This window comes from Panulirus ornatus, chromosome 3 (genome assembly GCF_036320965.1).
Source record: "Panulirus ornatus isolate Po-2019 chromosome 3, ASM3632096v1, whole genome shotgun sequence".
NCBI classification, from domain to species: Eukaryota; Metazoa; Arthropoda; class Malacostraca; order Decapoda; family Palinuridae; genus Panulirus; species Panulirus ornatus.
Window position 1 is genome coordinate 35344462 of NC_092226.1, and position 17733 is coordinate 35362194.

Here is a 17733-nt window from a genome sequence, read left to right on the forward strand (position 1 = left end):
GCCTTCATCCATTCCCACTGCTACCCTGCCACACATGAAATGGCATCCCCCTCCCCCTGCGTACGTGCAAGGTAGCTCTAGGAAAAGACAAGAAAGGCCACATTCGTTAACATCAGTCTCTAGCTGTCATGTGTAATGCACCGAAACCACAGCTCCCTTTTCACATCCTGGCCTCACAGACATTTCCATGGTTTACTCTGGATGTTTCACATGCCCTGGTTCAATCCATTGACCGCACATCAACCCTGGTATACCACATTGTTCCAGTTCACTCTATTCCTTGCACGTCTTTCACCCTCCTGTATGTTCAGGCCTTGATTGCTCAAAATCTTTTTCATCCAATCCTTCCACCTCGAAATTGGTCTCCCGCTTCTCCTTGTTCCCTCCACCTGTGACTCATATATTCTCCTTGTCAATCTTTCCTCACTCTTCTCTCCATGTGTCCAAACCATTTCAACACACCCTCTTCTGCTCTCTCAACCACACTCTTTTTATTACCACACACCTCTTTTACCCTTTGATTACTTACTTGATCAAACCACTTCACACTACATATTGTCCTCAATCATTTCATTTCCAACACATCCACCCTTCTCCGTACAACCCTATCTATAGCCCATGCCTTGCAACCATACAACATTGTTAGAACCACTATTCCTTCAAACATACCCATTTTTGCTCTCCGAGATAATGTACTCACCTTCCACACATTCTTCAGTGCTCCCAGAACCTTCAACCCCTCCACCACCTTGTCACACACTTCCACCTCCATAGTTCCATCCACTACTACGTCCACTCCCAGATATCAATTCTCCAGTTTTTCTCCATTCAAGCTTACCTCCCAGTTAAGTTGTCCATCAACCCTACTGAACCTAATAATCTTGCTCTTATTCACATTTACTCTCTACTTTCTTTCACACATTTAACCAAACTCAGTGACCAACCTTTGCAGTTTCTCACCCAAATCAGCCACCAGTGCTGTATCATCAGTGAACAACAACTGACTCACTTCCCAGGCCTTCTCATCTACAACAAACTGCATACTTGTCCCTCTGTGCAAAACTCTTGCATTCACCTCCCTATGAATCCCATCCATAAACTAATTGGACAACCAAGGAGACATCACTCATCCCTGCCACAAACCAACATTCACTCACTGGGAACAAAATCACTTTCCTCTTCCTACTTGTACACATGCTTTACATCCTTAGGAAAAACTTTTCACTGCTTCTAGCAACTTACTTCCCACACCATATACTCTTAAAACCTTCCACAAAGCACCTCTATCAACCCTATCATATGCCTTTTTCAGATCCATAAATGCTACATACAAATCCATCTGTTTTTCTAAGTATTTCTCACATGCATTCTTCAAAGCAAAGACCTGATCCGCCCATCCTCTACCACTTTTGAAACCACACTGCCTTTCCCCAATCTGATGCTTTGTACATGCCTTTGCCCTCTCAGTCAATCCCCTCCCATATAATTTTCCAGAAATACTCATAAAACTTATGCCTTTGTAATTTGAAAACTCCCTTTATCCCCTTTGCCTTTGTACAATGGCACTATGCATGCATTCCGCCAATCCTAAGGCACTTCAGCATCATCCATACATACAGTGAATATCCTTACCAACCAGTCAACAATATAGTCACCCCCTTTTTAATAAATTTCACTGCAATACCATACAAACCCACCGCCTTGCCAGCTTTCATCTTCCGCAAAGATTTCTCTTCTTACCAAACCATTCTCCCTGACCCTCTCACTGCACTCACCACCCCAACCAAAACACCCTATATCTGCCACTCAATCATCAAACACATTCAACAAACCTTCAAAATACTCTTTCATATATGTATATTTAAACGACCATGCACGTACATATACATATCAACATATACATACTTCTACTTACATATACTCACATACATATTTATACATCCATATACATAGACATATGCATATATGCAAATGTACATATTCATACATGCTTATCTTCATCCATTCCTGGTACTACCCAGCCCCACAGGAAACAGTATCCCTACCCACAGCTTCAGTGAGATAGTGCCAGGAAAACAGACAAAAAGGACTTATTCGTTTACACTGTCACTGGTTGTCATGTGTAATGCGCTGAAACCACAGCTCCTTATCCACATCCAGGCCCCACAGAACTTTCCATGGTTTACCCCAGGTGTTTCATACATGCACATACATCCATACTTATATGCACACATACGTGTATATGCATGTACATATTAATACTTGTTCACTCATCCATTTCCAACACCACCCTGTCTCACAGGAAACAGGACAATTGCATGAAAGAAATATAAAATGATAACATATACACTCTCCTTTTCTTACCATATTAAAGGTAAGTGGACAGTCATTGAAAGAGGTAGAGAACTGTTGTTATTCTTTGATATTGGCCATTGTGGAGAATTTTATGTTGTTATTTAGATTACTGATTGAGCCAAAAATGAATGGCAGATTACCGCATAGAATCGCAGAAAGTCTTTGAGTCTTCTAAACCCTCATAGATATTATCATAGATATTTAGAATTCATTCCTGTTCTTTACATATTCTGGTAGTATGGAATGTATCCTGTTATGTCATATCTTATTGTCATTGTTTGTTATGACAGTAATGTTCCAATTTTTTCTTCCACCTAATGAAATCTGAATTACTCGGATTTTTCTTGGTTATTACTTTCTGCCTGTAGATCTTTTTAATGTAGGGTCTTGTGACTGTAGATGAGAAGGCCACTTGTAAACTAAACAAGGGCTCTGATTTTATTAATCTGTCATCCTCTCAATTAATTTGAATTTTCCTCTTTTCACAGGTTCAGGTTCTTGAGGTATTAGAAGCAATGGTCCGTATCACTCATGGTGCAGTAGACCTAGTTAGAAACCAGAATTTGCTGACAGTCTTGCCTTTGGTAATTTTACCAGTCAATACTACAGTTCCTGCAGTAACCACAAAGACTGTTAACCCTATAGTGATAGCAGCAGTGGTGAAAGTTTTATCTGCATTGTGGGCCAGTCTTTATGCTAGCATTACAAGGGTTGATTACACTATTGCCTATTCTGGTGAAGAGGAAGGAAGTGTGGCTGTAAACTCGGAGGAAATGAAAGAAAGTAAAAGAAAAAGACACGATGAAAATTATTCAGAATCCAGAAAGAAAGTCAGGATAGATTCCAGTTATGCAGATTTTGATATTCCAGACTCAAACATTGATGAGTTTGATTCAAAAATTAAGGATGTAGATTTAAACGAGAGCAATTCGGACAAAAACTGCCCTAAAGAGAAAATTCTTCCCACAATATTTGTCCACGAGTTTCTAAATTGTTTAACTCTTCTGATACCAACAATTATTGCATGTGCTCCACCAGCCATTACAGCACAACATCTCATGCTTGTCTCAGAAACTGTGAAATATTTGGACACATTGGCTGAATCATCGGTCAAGAAAAGTAATTTGTGCTCTGTTGCTTTGGCTCCTGGAGTGATTAAACAACAGGTAAGTGAAAGAAGGCCTTTATATACGTTGACATGCTATTTATTCTTATATTTGTTGACATACCTTAATGAATATCTGTTCTACTAGAGTTTCTGTAGAAAGCAGGCAAAATTATTGCTAGAAACATAATGAATGAATGGGAATAAGATGGTTTGAGAAAGATTATTGAGAATGATAAGGTAGGCATTTTGTTTTAGACACTACTAGTTGATTGAACAAGAAAAGTTAGACCAGAGAACAGAAGCTAGCATATGGTAGAACACAACATAGATGAGGGATGAAAATGAGTGAATTCGACTGATATGCTGCATTTTCATATGAAGGCACTGCTATAAATGAAACAAAAGAGATTGTTCATGTTTCAAATGATGTTAGTTTTCTGAGCTTGATATGATCCAGTGGCCCCCCCCCCCCCCCAAAAAAAAAAAAAAAAAAAAAAAATAGATAAATACCTAAAAATGTTGCAAAGTAACACAAGATTGACAAATGTGCAGATATTGTACATGCATTGCAGCTGAGAATAAATGTACTGTTGTGTATGATGAGTGCTTGTATGTTAACCCTACCTCCTGGCAACATCTCACCATAAGCAGGCACACAAATCTCTCTTTCTCTCTCTAACCCTGTTGTCATGGCAGAATCTTATTGTCTATAGGTAAGTAAGTACTCTGCTTGTCTACCTATCTATATTATCTTTCTCTTTATATTTCTCTGAAGTGTATGGTAATAAGAACCATTCTTGTGGAAATACTATTAGGGACTTGTACATGTGGTTGAATAGGGTGTACATGTGGTTGAATAGGGTATTACATCTCAAAAGAAGATAATTACCAAAAAATAATCTAACAGTTTACATTTAAAAACTGTTATGGTCACCAAGTTTTGGAAAAATTCTCTTGATCATCATTAAGATTGTCCTTTACGCTTGAGGATTTATTCAATATATCTATATACATCTATGTCACCTGTTCCCTTTGGGAACTCCCTCTAGGGGGTGGCTTTGGCAAAAAAGTCTCCATAACTGATGAACTCCAGTGAAGTTTTATTTGTGGAACAAAACCTGTTACAGGTATACCACCAATTATCCGGCACTCTTGGTTCCAAAGCCTTGTCAGATTAACCATTTTGCTGAACCAACTGTGGCTACTTAGAAATAATTCATCAACACACCTCTAACCCACTAATTATACATCTCCCATGTGTCTAAAGTATACCATGGACTGCTAGAAATTTAAATTAAACAAATATTAAATGTTTGAGCACCCTAAGATGTTAAGTCTGTCCTTAGATTGTTTGAATCCTGTGGAGTCTTCTTCATCTTCAGTTAGTGTTTTCTTAGGTGTGCATTGCCAGAATGATGAAGTTTCGTCTGCATTATACACCTGCTCAGGACTGAGGTGCTCGTCAGCTACATGTTTCCTAAATTCATCTACATACTTGGCTACTCTTTTTTGGTTTGCAGACTGCTTTTCTCCGCCCACTTTATTCATGGAAATTCCATGTCCTTCTTGAATCTTTGAGGCCATCCTTCACTATAGTCATGATCATGTTGTAATTTAAGTTCTTTATGGAACAACTTAGCCTGGTTCATTATCATGCTGCCTGACAAGTCCACTCTATCACTCCAACGCTGTCGAAACTATTCCATCATCACTCGATCATGCTCAGTACTCTTACCATCTTTCATAGTTTTTTAATCGTCATTTGCTTCTTGGAATCGCCGTTTGCATAGAATTTCAGTATTTTCTCCCTTTGCTTCTTTACATCATAAACAGTTGCACCAATACTGTAGGTGTCACAGCTAATGCACTGAAACACCACGGTCCATTTTTTTTAACAATTCTACTTTATCTTGGATTGATATGGACTGATGTTTATGTTTAATGCCATGACTGACACTAATATGTCATAGCTAGGGTTGAATTTAAGCAAAATAAGCCAAGAATCTCACAGAACTGCAGCAACACTACCAAGTGCAGTGTAAAGAATGTAAATAAGCACGCCCTACACACAATGCTATCTGTGGCCACCCAGTAAACTAGTCTGGTGGCCACGGTAATTTCAAGATCCCTCACATAATTTTGTCCAGACTAAAGATGCTGAACCATCAGTTGCCGGAAATTTGGTGGTGTACCTGTACTTGCTTATAGTGGAGATATTGTACGTCTGGCAGCATGGTCATGATTTGCCACCTGAGTTACACTGTGGTATTAACTGTGGAGGGAAACAACTTTTCACAGTCCTTGTGTTTTATGATATTTTCGGTATTTTTGTTCTGGGTGATATTTTTGATCTACCAGTTGTGGCAGTATTGTAACTAGTGACATTGGGAGGTGCTGCTACTGTGAATAGGCTCAAAATTGGGGAAAGTTTTCAAGAGTATCCAAGTCTCACCCTGCTTCCTCATTAATACACCCCTTAGGGTTGGAACTGAAGTGGAGATGTTGATGAACTCCATCAGGACAATCCCTTTTAAGTACAAACACTAAGGTGTGCTGGGACACTTGCTCTTTTTTTTGTCCTCTCTGTCTCTGGAAACACTGCACTGGAGTTGCCTTCTACCATTGGCATGTCAAAAGTGAGACACAAAAGGCTGATAAGCAGCACTGGAGTCTCCCAGTTATGCTGAGGAATAAAAGAGACGAATGATTGAGTGTGATGGCACTGGATATAATGGTCCTGATTGAATCCATCTTAAAAGAATGTCTTTGAATTCGCACCTGTGCTTGCTCGTCTGTTCCATTTCTGTTTAAAAACCAGAACTTTTCCTTCTTGAAAGCATACATTGATACATTCCACCCCTAAGAAGGGTGACTGTTCTGACCCCTCTAACTATAGTCCTATTACTCTGACGTCTTTGAATCCCTCCTCAACTCTCATATCCTTAGACACCTCGAAACTTACAGCCTTCTCTCTGATCACCGGTATGGCTTCCGTAAGGCAAGATCCACTGGTGATATTCTTTCCTGTCTTACTAATATTTAGTCATCATCCTTGAAAGATTTTCTCTAAGCTCTTCTCTTGGCTTCCCTCCTTCACTTTGTTCCTTCATATCTAGCTTCCTCTCCCATCGATCTGTTTCTGTGGTTGTTGATGTATCAGCCTCCTTCCTTTTCTCCATCACCAGCAATGCCCCCTCTGGGTTCTGTCCTGTCCCCTACACTTTTTCTCCTTTTTTTTTTTTTCAATGATATCCTCTCCTTCACAAATAATCAAATACACTGCTCCAATTTCTCACACTTGATCTGCATCTCATCTAGACAAAGCTTCCTCAATAAACTCAGCCTTGGACAGGATATGTCATTGGGGTAGACAAAATCTAAAGTTTAATGCCTCCAATACCTCTCTATCAAAAAAATCATCCCAACTCACATCTCTCCCTTGACAGTTTTGTAATTCCACCTTTTGACTCAGTGAACATACTTGATATAACTGTAACATCCACTCTTTTTTGGAAACCCCATGTTACAGTAATAGCTAAGTCTACCCCTAAGAAACTGGCATCCTGTTTATATGTCGAAACTTCTTCCCTTCTGAACAGTTGTTCTGTTTATACAAAGGATTGATTCATCCTTGTGTAGAGCACTGCTTTCACAACTCAGCTGGTTCGATCTCTGCACCCTTACTTGATAGAATTGAAAGTGATCTGACTTATAAGCTGTCCCAGGCTAACTTCCAAACTTGACTGTCTTGCTCTATGCTGCAATGTTGGCTCACTTTCCCTCTTCTGTAGGTATTACTTTAGTTTTTGCTCCTGAGAGCTGCTGCTTGTGTGCCGCCACCACTGGCTAGACTACGCAATACTCGGCAAGCTGTTACATCATGATTATTTTGTGACCATCAGCAACTCAAGGGTGGGCCATATTGATAACTGCTTCTTTCTCTACTCCTTAAAGCTTTGGGACTCTACCTTCTCACATCTTTCTCAATAACTGTAACCTGGCACATTTCAAAAGACTTGTTTGTAACTTCTTCAAAAATTCATAATTCCTTTCTCAACTCTCTTTTTTTTTCCCTTTCTTGATTCTCTGTATATTTCAAGTAAGGTCCAACATTGATGTGGACATTTGTCCATGATTGAAGGAAAAAAAAATTGTAAAAAGGAGGGATCTTGTGGAGAAGTTTGAAAGTTGTACTTTGGATGTGCTGGGGATTGGGGAAATCCATATCCTTGGGCAGGGTGTTTGTAGTGAAAATGGAAATGAATGCAGGTTATGGGAGGGCATGGACAGAGGAGTGGTATGTATATATATATATATATATATACACATTTATGTGCATACTTACATATACATAGTTACACAGACATACACGTGCACATTCATACTTGCTCCCCTTTATCCATTCCCAGTGCTATCCCACCCTACAGGAAAGAGCAGAAATGCATAAAGGAATGAAAAGGATAACATATACATTCTCGTCTCTTCCCTCTAAACTGATAGCCGCCCCCTGCTTCAGCAAGGTAGCACTAGGAAACGGACAAAGGCCATATCTGCTCAAACTCATTCTCTAGCTGTCACTTGTAATACACCAAGCTCCACAGACCTTGCCATGGTTAAACTGGATGTTTCACATGCCCTGGTTCAGTCCATTGATGGCAGATCGATCCCTATACATATACCATCGTTCCAGTTCACTGTATTCCATGCACATATGTCACCCTCCTGCACATTGAGGCCCCAGTTACTCAAAACCTTTTTCACTTCAAACTTCCATCTCCAATTTAGTCTACTGAATCTCCTTGTTCCCTCCACTTTTAACATATATGCTCTCTTGTCATTAACAGGGAGAAGAAATATTGATAATAATAATAGAAAAAAAATATTCTCCTGAGAGCACAACACTGATCATCAAAATTCTGCATGGGGGAAGAGAGATAACTCATGCGACATGTGGAAATAGATAGTAATACATAAGGGTGGGGGAATTTCCAGACCATCCACTTCCAACCTGCCTAGTCACCTTCAACAGTAATGCATATCCTATTTGTCAACCTCCCCTATCTCATTCTTTCCATATGTTCATACCATTTCAGCACACCCTGTACATCTCTCTCAACCATACTCTTCTTATTACCACACCTCCCTTTTACCCCATCATTTCTAACTTGATCAACCATCCTCACACCACTTATTGTCCTCAAACATTTCCTTTCATCCTCTTCCATAAATCCATAGCCCAGGCCTCACATCCATACAAAACCATCATCAGGATCCTTTATCTTCATATGTATCCATTTTCACCCTCCCAGACAGTGACTTCTCTTTCCTCACATTCCTAAGTGCTCCCAGGACCTTTTAGTCCCGTTAACTACCCTATGACTCACCTTAGCTCCCATGGTCCCATTTGCTATCATGTTTACTTCCAGGTATCTAGAACACTTCACTTCCTCTAAGTTTTTTCCAAGCATCTTGCACCCCAACTAACCTAACTTCTCTCTCTGCATTGCTAATGACCTATTATTCATATTTACTCTATAAACTTTCTCCCTTGACACTCTTTCAGATTCAGAGATTGACTTCTGCTGTTTCTCACTTGAATCAGCCACCAGGGCCATGTCATCAACAAATAGTAAATGATTAACCTATTAATCTCCCTAACCTAATCCTCAGTAGACTGCATACCTGCCTCTCTCTCCAAGACCCTTGCATTTACCTCACCATTTCCTCTATAAACAAATTTACACACCCCTGCTGCATACCTACTTTCACCTGTAACCACTCACACTCCTTACCACTTGCTTGTATGCACACCTTTCTCCCTTTATAAAAACTCCTTACTGCTTTTAATAGCTTTTCTCTCACACCATGTATTTGTAACACCTTCCATACTGTATCTGTGTAAACCATATCATAATCTTTTTCTTTTATGTACTGCCATACATAAAAATCCTCCATTTTCTTTAGGTATTTCTTATACACATATTCTTCAGAGCAAACCACCACCCTCTTCCATCCACCTTACTAAGTATACTTAATAGATTTATACATGGATACTTTGAATACTTACCTTTGTCCCCATCTCCTTTATACAGTGGCACTTTGCTAATCGTCAGGCACCACACATTGAAGATCTTCATTAACTAGTCAACATGATTACCCTTTCTTAAAATATTCAGCTGCAATACCATTCACTCCAGCTGCCTTGCCACGTTTCATCTTAATAAGGCTCTCAGTATCTCATCCCTTTTCACCACACTACTCGCCATTACTCTGTCACTTCACATACTTCTGCATCTAAATAAGGCTCTCTCTGTCTCATCCCTTTTCACCACACTACTCACCATTACTCTTATCACTTCACATACCTCCCCTACCCAAACACCCTACGTTTACCACCCTGTCATTACATACATTCACTAATCATTCAAAGTGCTTCCTCCATCTCATCTTCACCTCATCACTTCCTATTACCCACTTCCCCATTTGCCCCCTTCATTGATATTCCCATTTGATATTCCAAAACATTTTCTGTCTGAAGTCTGCTGATAGTTTCTCACCCCTGCTCTCATTTGCCTTTTTTTTTCAGCCCTTGATCTCCTGTTGCTTTTTCTTTTTACATATCCTAGTCACTCATGCTTTACCTCTTTCACCAGCAATTTAACTTTTTCACCCCACCACTCACTATCTTTTCTCACCAGCCCATCTCTTACCCTCTGCATGCCATACAGTTCTCTAGCATATGCCAACACTGCTTCCCCAAATACCTCCCATTATTCACCCACTCCCTGTTTCTCCAGTGTCTTTTTCAAGTTGTTTTACTTTCACCACCCTCCTCTTACTCATATTATTTTTTGTCTTTGGAAAGCCTCTACATATCTTCACTTTTGCCTCCACCATGTAATGATTAGACATCCTGTTAGCTTCTCCACTTATCACATTCACATTCTTTTTTGCATGCCTATCCATTAGCACATAATCCAACAATGCCTGCTTACCATCTTTCCTACTCAAAGTATACTTATATATATGTATAAATGTCCCTTTTTCTAAACCAGGTATTCTCAGTCACCAGTCCTTTTTCAGTACACAATTTCCATTCACAATACTTAATACCCTATGCCTCTAAATTATACCTTCATCAGCCATTTTACCCACTTCTGCATTCAGTTAACACTCATTTATCGGTTCCCAAAACACTCACCTTACATTGTCATTTTTCTTATGGCCAGGTTCTTAAGCACTAATATAATCCACTCTCACTTGTAACTTCACTATTCTAGGGCTCACTTCTTTACACTCGTTCACACAACTCCTTAGCTGTTCCCCCACACTAACTCCAGACTTTACCAGTGAGACATCCCCAAACCATTCTTTCCCCCTACCCTTGAGATTTTTATCCTCAAGCATACTACTTATCTCTCCTGTCTTCTTATCATGGTTACATCGTAATGCATTCAGACACTCCAGCTTGAACCTTCAAGCCTCGTTTGGCTTCTTCTGTTCTAACATTTAGAAATTGAAATACAAGAAAGGAAAGGATTTTCAGCCTCCTCACTCCCACCTCTCTTAGTTGCCTTGTTTGACACAGGGAATATATGGGAAGATAAATGAATATTCTTTCATACTTGTTTGCAGTTTCCCATGTTAGTGAGGCAGTGTCAGGAACAGAAGAAAAGGCCTCATTTGCTTACCATCAGGTTTAATGCATCAAAACCACAGCTCCTCTATCTACAACCAGACTCCACAGACCTATTTCCTGGTTGCTTCTTATGCCCTTGTTCAGTCCATTGACATAAACTGTAAATATTTTTTTCTTTTTGTTAATCCATAGTCAGGTTTATTGGCTACTGGATGAGACATTGCTTCACTGTTTCTTTGCCACCTGTTTAGCATGAGAGTGGGTAAAATGGATAAAAATAGTATGTGTGTATTAGCAATGCATTTGACCCTCAAGCTTTACTGCTGCACTTTTTAGTATATTATATTTACAGTTACAGAACTACACATTATCAGGGGGATAGTAGTGGATGAAAATAATTTTTTTATGAATACCTATAAAAGTGTGGTGAATATATTTTTATGCAACTTGAAAAACATGAGATTCACAAGGTTGAGAAGGAATCCTAACTGAATAGTTACAAGCAATAGAATATCTAGTAAAATGCAAGTACATAATTGTTTTAGAGTTTAGTTTTGGGAAGTGAATATAGAGCTCCAGTTTCCACAACAAAATGATTACCATCTAAAGTATGGCTTTTGTGCATCAGATTTTATTTACAGAATAAATCTTGCTACTCATTCATGGTGGGGAAATTGTGTTCTGGGCATCATAGTGCAGTTTTAACCATCATGTGACATGATTTGCTGCCTCATTTACTCCATGGTATTGAGGATGGAGGGATGCAACTTTTGGTTGCTGTCCTTATGTTCAATGATTTTTTGCTGCTTCTGTTTAGTGTAATATTTTTACTCTGCCAGCAAATAATCATGGGTTTGAAGTTGTTCCAGGAAGAAAAGGCTTGTATTCTTGCTGGGATGCAAGAAAATATGTCAACAAGCAAGATTTCAATATGTACTGGCAGGGCCAATTTCACCATCTGGACACTTTTTTCTTCCTTCTAACATCGTTCCTTCCCAAAGAGCTAGGCCTGGTCAACCTAGAAAGAACTGAAAGGCAGCTGATAACCAAATTAAGCATGAGTTGAAAAACCAATCCCTGTCAGGTTATCAGTCATCTTACTGGTCTTCCTATGTTGACCTGACTTAACTCTTTGGGAATAGATTACATTAAAAGGTAGAAAAAGTGTCCAGATGGTATACTCAGCCCTGCTAGTGCATGTTAAAATCTTGCTTGTTGACACATTTCATTGCTTCCAAGTAAGAATATATAGGCCTTATCATTGTGGAACATCTTCCTAGGACCCATAGTTAGTTACTGGTAAAGGAAAAATCACTGAACAAAAATAAAAAAAAAAATTCTAATAACATGAGGACAGTGAGCAAACGTTGCATCCCTCCACTCTGAACAACACAAGGTAGGTGGCAAATCATGTCATATGACTTCAACGACCATCACATACTGTCAGACAAATGATATCCCCACCATGAGCGGATAATAGGATTTGTTGCATGAGTAAAACCTGATGCATGAAAGCCTTATTTCAAATGGTAAATATCTGATTTCCTTTGTCGATACTGTAGAGGAATGCATTGTAAGGAGTAAGGAAAAAAGAAAAAGAAATGACTCAGTATTTGGAAAGGCATAGATAATCAAATAAAGAAAAACATTGGTGATTTTGTGGACATTGGGATAGTGACTGAAATGATAACTGTATTTGATGGAGAATAGATATGGGACTATTGTCTCTTTAGAGAGACATGCAGTAATATACTTTTTGCATTGCAATATATTTTTTTTAGAAAGGCTGTTTAAACTTATTTGCATGGTCCATTTCTGTGTCCTATTATATAATACTTTTTTGTCTTTTATCATTTTATAGGTTTATGATTGCATCAGCTGGGATCTTCTGTATGAACGGCTTCAGGATCATTTGAGTGATGCTGACGAAGTGAAATTACTTGGCAGTAAGGTTAAAGACAGGTGGGATGAATGGCAAAGAGAGCCATTGTGTAGATATCTTAAAAAGCAAGCAGAGAATAGACCAGCTGATGCAGCTAAAGGACAAGAACATCAAAATTTAAGGGATGCAGTAATAAAGCTTTTGAATGAACTGGGTAAATAGCTTTAATGAAACAAGATAATTGGAGATGGAAATGTCAACTTGAACTTTTCAAGAAATAAACAGAACATGGTATTGTACTTTCAGAAGTAAAAGGGGCAACAATACATCTTGCTGTTGCTTTTTTTATTTTAACAAATATAAATAAAAAGTCTTTTAAAGTCAAGGTTCATTCCTAATGTTAGATATTATTCTCTATTACATGTTGATGGAAGTAGTTCTCCGTTTTCCCTCCAATTGAAATCCCACATTATCATTACTTTACCATCCATATTGTTCCTTCAATATTCTCAGGATACCCTTGTTCTGCATCACTGCAGATCTGTGGTGGATTTTAAACTAAAATGGCCAATCCTCCTCTCCTTTATTATTTCTATCTCTTTGTGCTATCATCTACCCTGGTGTAGAGAATAAAGTTAATGTGAGTGTAATCTCTACCTCTTCCACAATGTTTGGGTTGCAATCATAAATGGTTCCTGCATTCTTGCTCCTTTCCATTTTCAACCAGACCATCTGCATTTGTATGAAGAACTTTCAGCTTAAGGAACTTGCTACTGGTTAGGTTCTGTCCTCCTTGGACTTGAGGTGGGATTATTATTCCTCCCTTTGGCCAATCTCACTCATGTTTTCTGCCTTTTACCAATTCTCCTTAACTATCTTGTCATTTCTTTTGGTCTGTCACTCCTAAGAATACTGTCTCTAACTTCTTTTTGGCAAGCATATATTAATACCTTCTGGCCATATTTCTAAATCAAATGTAACAAAATTAGCCTTACCCTAGAGTTTGTGTTAAGCAAGATGATGAAGTAGTTTGTCTTAAGCTAGAAGATAAGAAAAAATGCAGGGAGGAATATGAAAGGAAGGTAACTGAAAGTTTAGATGGAAGTGCAATGAATGTAGGAATGGTCATGTATGAATGAGGTGTTTAAATTGTTTTGAGAAATACTATTAAAGGTTGTAGAATCAGTAGTTGGATACAAGGTAGTGGGATACAGAAATAAAAAAAGCAGTGCATGGTGGACAGAAGAGATTAGAAATGCTATGGAAGAGAAGAAAAAGGCATTTGGTATATTGTTCAATAGGAATTTACCAGTGTAAGTTCAGCAAAGGAGGGAAGGATACAAAATATGTAAGCAGAATGTTAAGAAGCTGATATAGGAAAGCAAAGAGAGAGAGTAGAAGATTTAAGAAGAAAGTCAAGTGAAAAGTTTCTGGATAATAAGAAATTATACTGAAAGGAGGTAAAAAAAGGAAAGAGGTGGATATGAAAATGGAAGTGTTGATGTGAGAAGTGAGGAAGGGGAATTGCTGAATCAAAAGGAAGAAGTGAAAGGAAGATGGAAAAAGTATTTTGAAGAACTGATGAATGTAGGAGAATGTGAGGCAGCAGCTGTTACATGCATGGGTATGGGGGAGGGAAGGAAGAGGATACAAGCGCAGGGGCCAATAGCAGAGAAGGAGGTAAGAAAGGCACCTGAAGTGGATGGGATTTTGGCTGAAATATGGAGGAGAAAGTATGATAGAGTGTATGCATCTTATATGAAATTCAGCATGGAAGTAGGTGGTGGTGCCTGAGGATTGGATGAAAGCTATTATTATTGTTCCTTTTATTCAAAGGGAAAGGTGCTAAGGATGTATGTAGCAATTATAGGGGATACCGGAAAAAGTGTATGCAAGAATATTAATTGACAGAGTGATGGAAGTGATTGAATAAGTGAATAGCAAGGGGGGTTTTTAGAAAAGGTAGGGGATGCATTGATCAGATTTTTGTAATAAAGATGACTGTGGAAAAGTATTTAGTGAAAGGTAAGAAGTTGCATGTGTAAGAGTGGATGCAGAGCTGAGCGAGTTTTGGGATATATGTAAGTGTGAGACAGGGCTGTGTGATGTCACTGTGGCTTTTTAATATACATATAGATGGAGTGATAAGAGATGAACGCAAAACTAGGGAGGAGGGGGGTGCAGAGATGGAGTGTGGCAAACCTGTTTGCAGATGATACTATGTTGTTTGCTGAGAGTGAAGAGGAGTTGCAGAAGGTTGTAAGTGTTTTATATAATGTGTGTGTGAGTGTAGGCGATTGAAGGTAAATAATGGTGTCTGAAAGGAAACAAAGTGAAAGTATAGATTTTATAAAGCCATGTGGAGTGAAAGAAGAAAGTGTACTAAATTGTCCTGTGGATATTGGGTGGGTGGGGACTGGAAGAAGTGAGGGATTTAAGTATCTGGGAGCTGCCTTGGATAAGTGTGGTGATATGGAAGGGAGAGAGAGTCAGTGGGTCCCTTAATAGATTAGAGGGTTATTCTTTGAACCGTACATTTAAAATACAGTTCTCTGTAAAATCATAACTTCTAGGGTTCTAGAAAGTCTCATCCCAATCATTTGGGTAAGTGTGGTTTTCCTTTATTTATGTTGCTCCAATGTATTTGGTGAAGTAAACATTACAGCATCTAAAGAGTATACTGTTAAGAACATTACATGTTTTACTGGCTGTACAGCTAAAATACACATACCAGACATGCATATGGCTAATAGCTATGAATAAAAAATGGTGGTCATATAGACAATGACAGATTTTTGTAATGGGCACCAAAACCCTATGATATCTCAAATTTGAAAGAAATCTTTGCTGCCATTTGACAGCTGTTTTCTAGTGCTAGAGAGACAGTCAGACAAAATGGCTATCTTAAGATAAAGTACATGATGTTCATCATCATTGCTTGATTCCACAAATTTATGCCACCTGTTAAAAAATTTATGTTATGCATTTATGCAGAGGTTGTTCACTAACAGAGGTCAGTTAGAGGATAAGTAAATCATGTTTCTAGTGACTCCACCTTATGTATAAATGCAACAAGTTTCTTCACAGTGTATCATGGTCAGTATAGGTGCACAGTTTTTATGATGAGGAGAAGTATGATAAAAGAGAAAGCAGTAGTAGATAAGGGAACAGATGGGAAGATAGACATTTGAGTAGTGGAAGAGGAGGAGGACACAAAGTACATCTTTCTTATTTGAAAAGAAAACACTTTATAGTTTGATCTTGTAAAGTGGAATTTAGAGGAAATTTTCCTGGAAAACCAAAGTAGACACACCCGCATTCCTTGATGTCTTAGAAGCCTTAAGAATTGAAGCTGTCCTTAATATGAATACTTAAAGTAAACATCCAGACCAGAGGCCAGGTTATAACCATGTAATTCACCACAGCCAAAAAAGCATAATCTGGTCAGTCAGAATCTTATAAAAAAACAGAAGATATAATCTTTGTCTTAAAAGTACCTCAAAGACTTATTAGAAATCTAGTCATGTTTATGTAGCAGCTTTCTATGGAGGATTGGCAACAATGTCATTTTTTTTTTTATCTTTTCCTTGAGTAACAGCATGGAACTATGGTAATTAATAAGATATGTTGCAACATTTAGTAACAAAACATTTTTGAAAATGATCATTTTGTTAACAAAGCACTTGGTACTAAACATGGAGAAGAAACATGTATCTCTATCCAGTGTAATGATCTTCACATATGAAATTTAAAGATATAGTTCTAAATTAATACATATTGGGACTGTCCTGATCATTTCACATATGGTTTCATACAACCATATGAAGGTGAATAATTTTAAAAATAATTAAGTTTAGCTTTACATACCTGAAAACTAAAGTTATTATGTGAAAGCTGAAACGTAGCTATTTCTACATATTTCTCTTTAGTATCGTTATCATTATTATAGTACTATTTATTCAATGATATATCATACTTACTTGCTGTTTCCTGCATCAAGCAAGGTAGTGCCAGGAAACAGACGAAGAGTGGCCCATCCGCCCACATGAATGTTGTATGAAGGTGCACATTCCTATGCACTTTGCTTGTATTATATACATATATGTATATACATGTGTATGTGGGTGGGTTGGGCCATTCTTTCGTCTGTTTCCTTGCGCTACCTCGCTAACGCGGGAGACAGCAACAAAGTAAAATGATTATTGTTATTATTTTGCTTTGTTGCTGTCTCCCGCGTTAACGAGGTAGCGCAAGGAAACAGATGAAAGAATGGCCTAACCCACCCACATACACATGTATATACATACACATCCACACACGCAAATATACATACCTATACATCTCAACGTATACATATATATATATATATATATATATATATATATATATACACACACAGAGACATATACATATATACACATGTACATAATTCATACTGTCTGCCTTTATTCATTCCCATCGCCACACATGAAATAACAACCCCCTCCCCCCTCATGTATGCGAGGTAGCACTAGGAAAAGACAACAAAGGCCACATTCATTCACACTCAGTCTCTAGCTGTCATGTAATAATTCACCGAAACCACAGCTCCCTTTCCAAATCCAGGCCCCACAGAACTTTCCATGCTTTACCCCAGATGCTTCACATGCCCTGGTTCAATCCATTGACAGCACGTCAACCCCGGTATACCACATCGTTCCAATTCACTCTATTCCTTGCACGCCTTTCACCCTCCTGCATGTTCAGGCC

General features: G+C 38.5%; 2 protein-coding genes across 2 annotated transcripts in view; one reads left to right on the top strand and one right to left on the bottom strand.

The window, feature by feature from the left end:
* Positions 1–17616, top strand: part of LOC139759478 (nucleolar pre-ribosomal-associated protein 1) — a 295642-nt gene extending 278026 nt beyond the window's left edge. Inside the window, exons 15-16 of the mRNA XM_071681655.1 lie at positions 2844–3521; positions 12964–17616. Coding sequence (XP_071537756.1) covers positions 2844–3521; positions 12964–13206 — 921 coding nt within the window. The 3' untranslated portion in view covers positions 13207–17616. The remainder of the gene's footprint in view (positions 1–2843; positions 3522–12963) is intronic.
* Positions 1–17733, bottom strand: part of LOC139762069 (uncharacterized) — a 455708-nt gene that overhangs the window by 175689 nt on the left and 262286 nt on the right. The gene's annotated exons all lie outside the window — the stretch shown is intronic.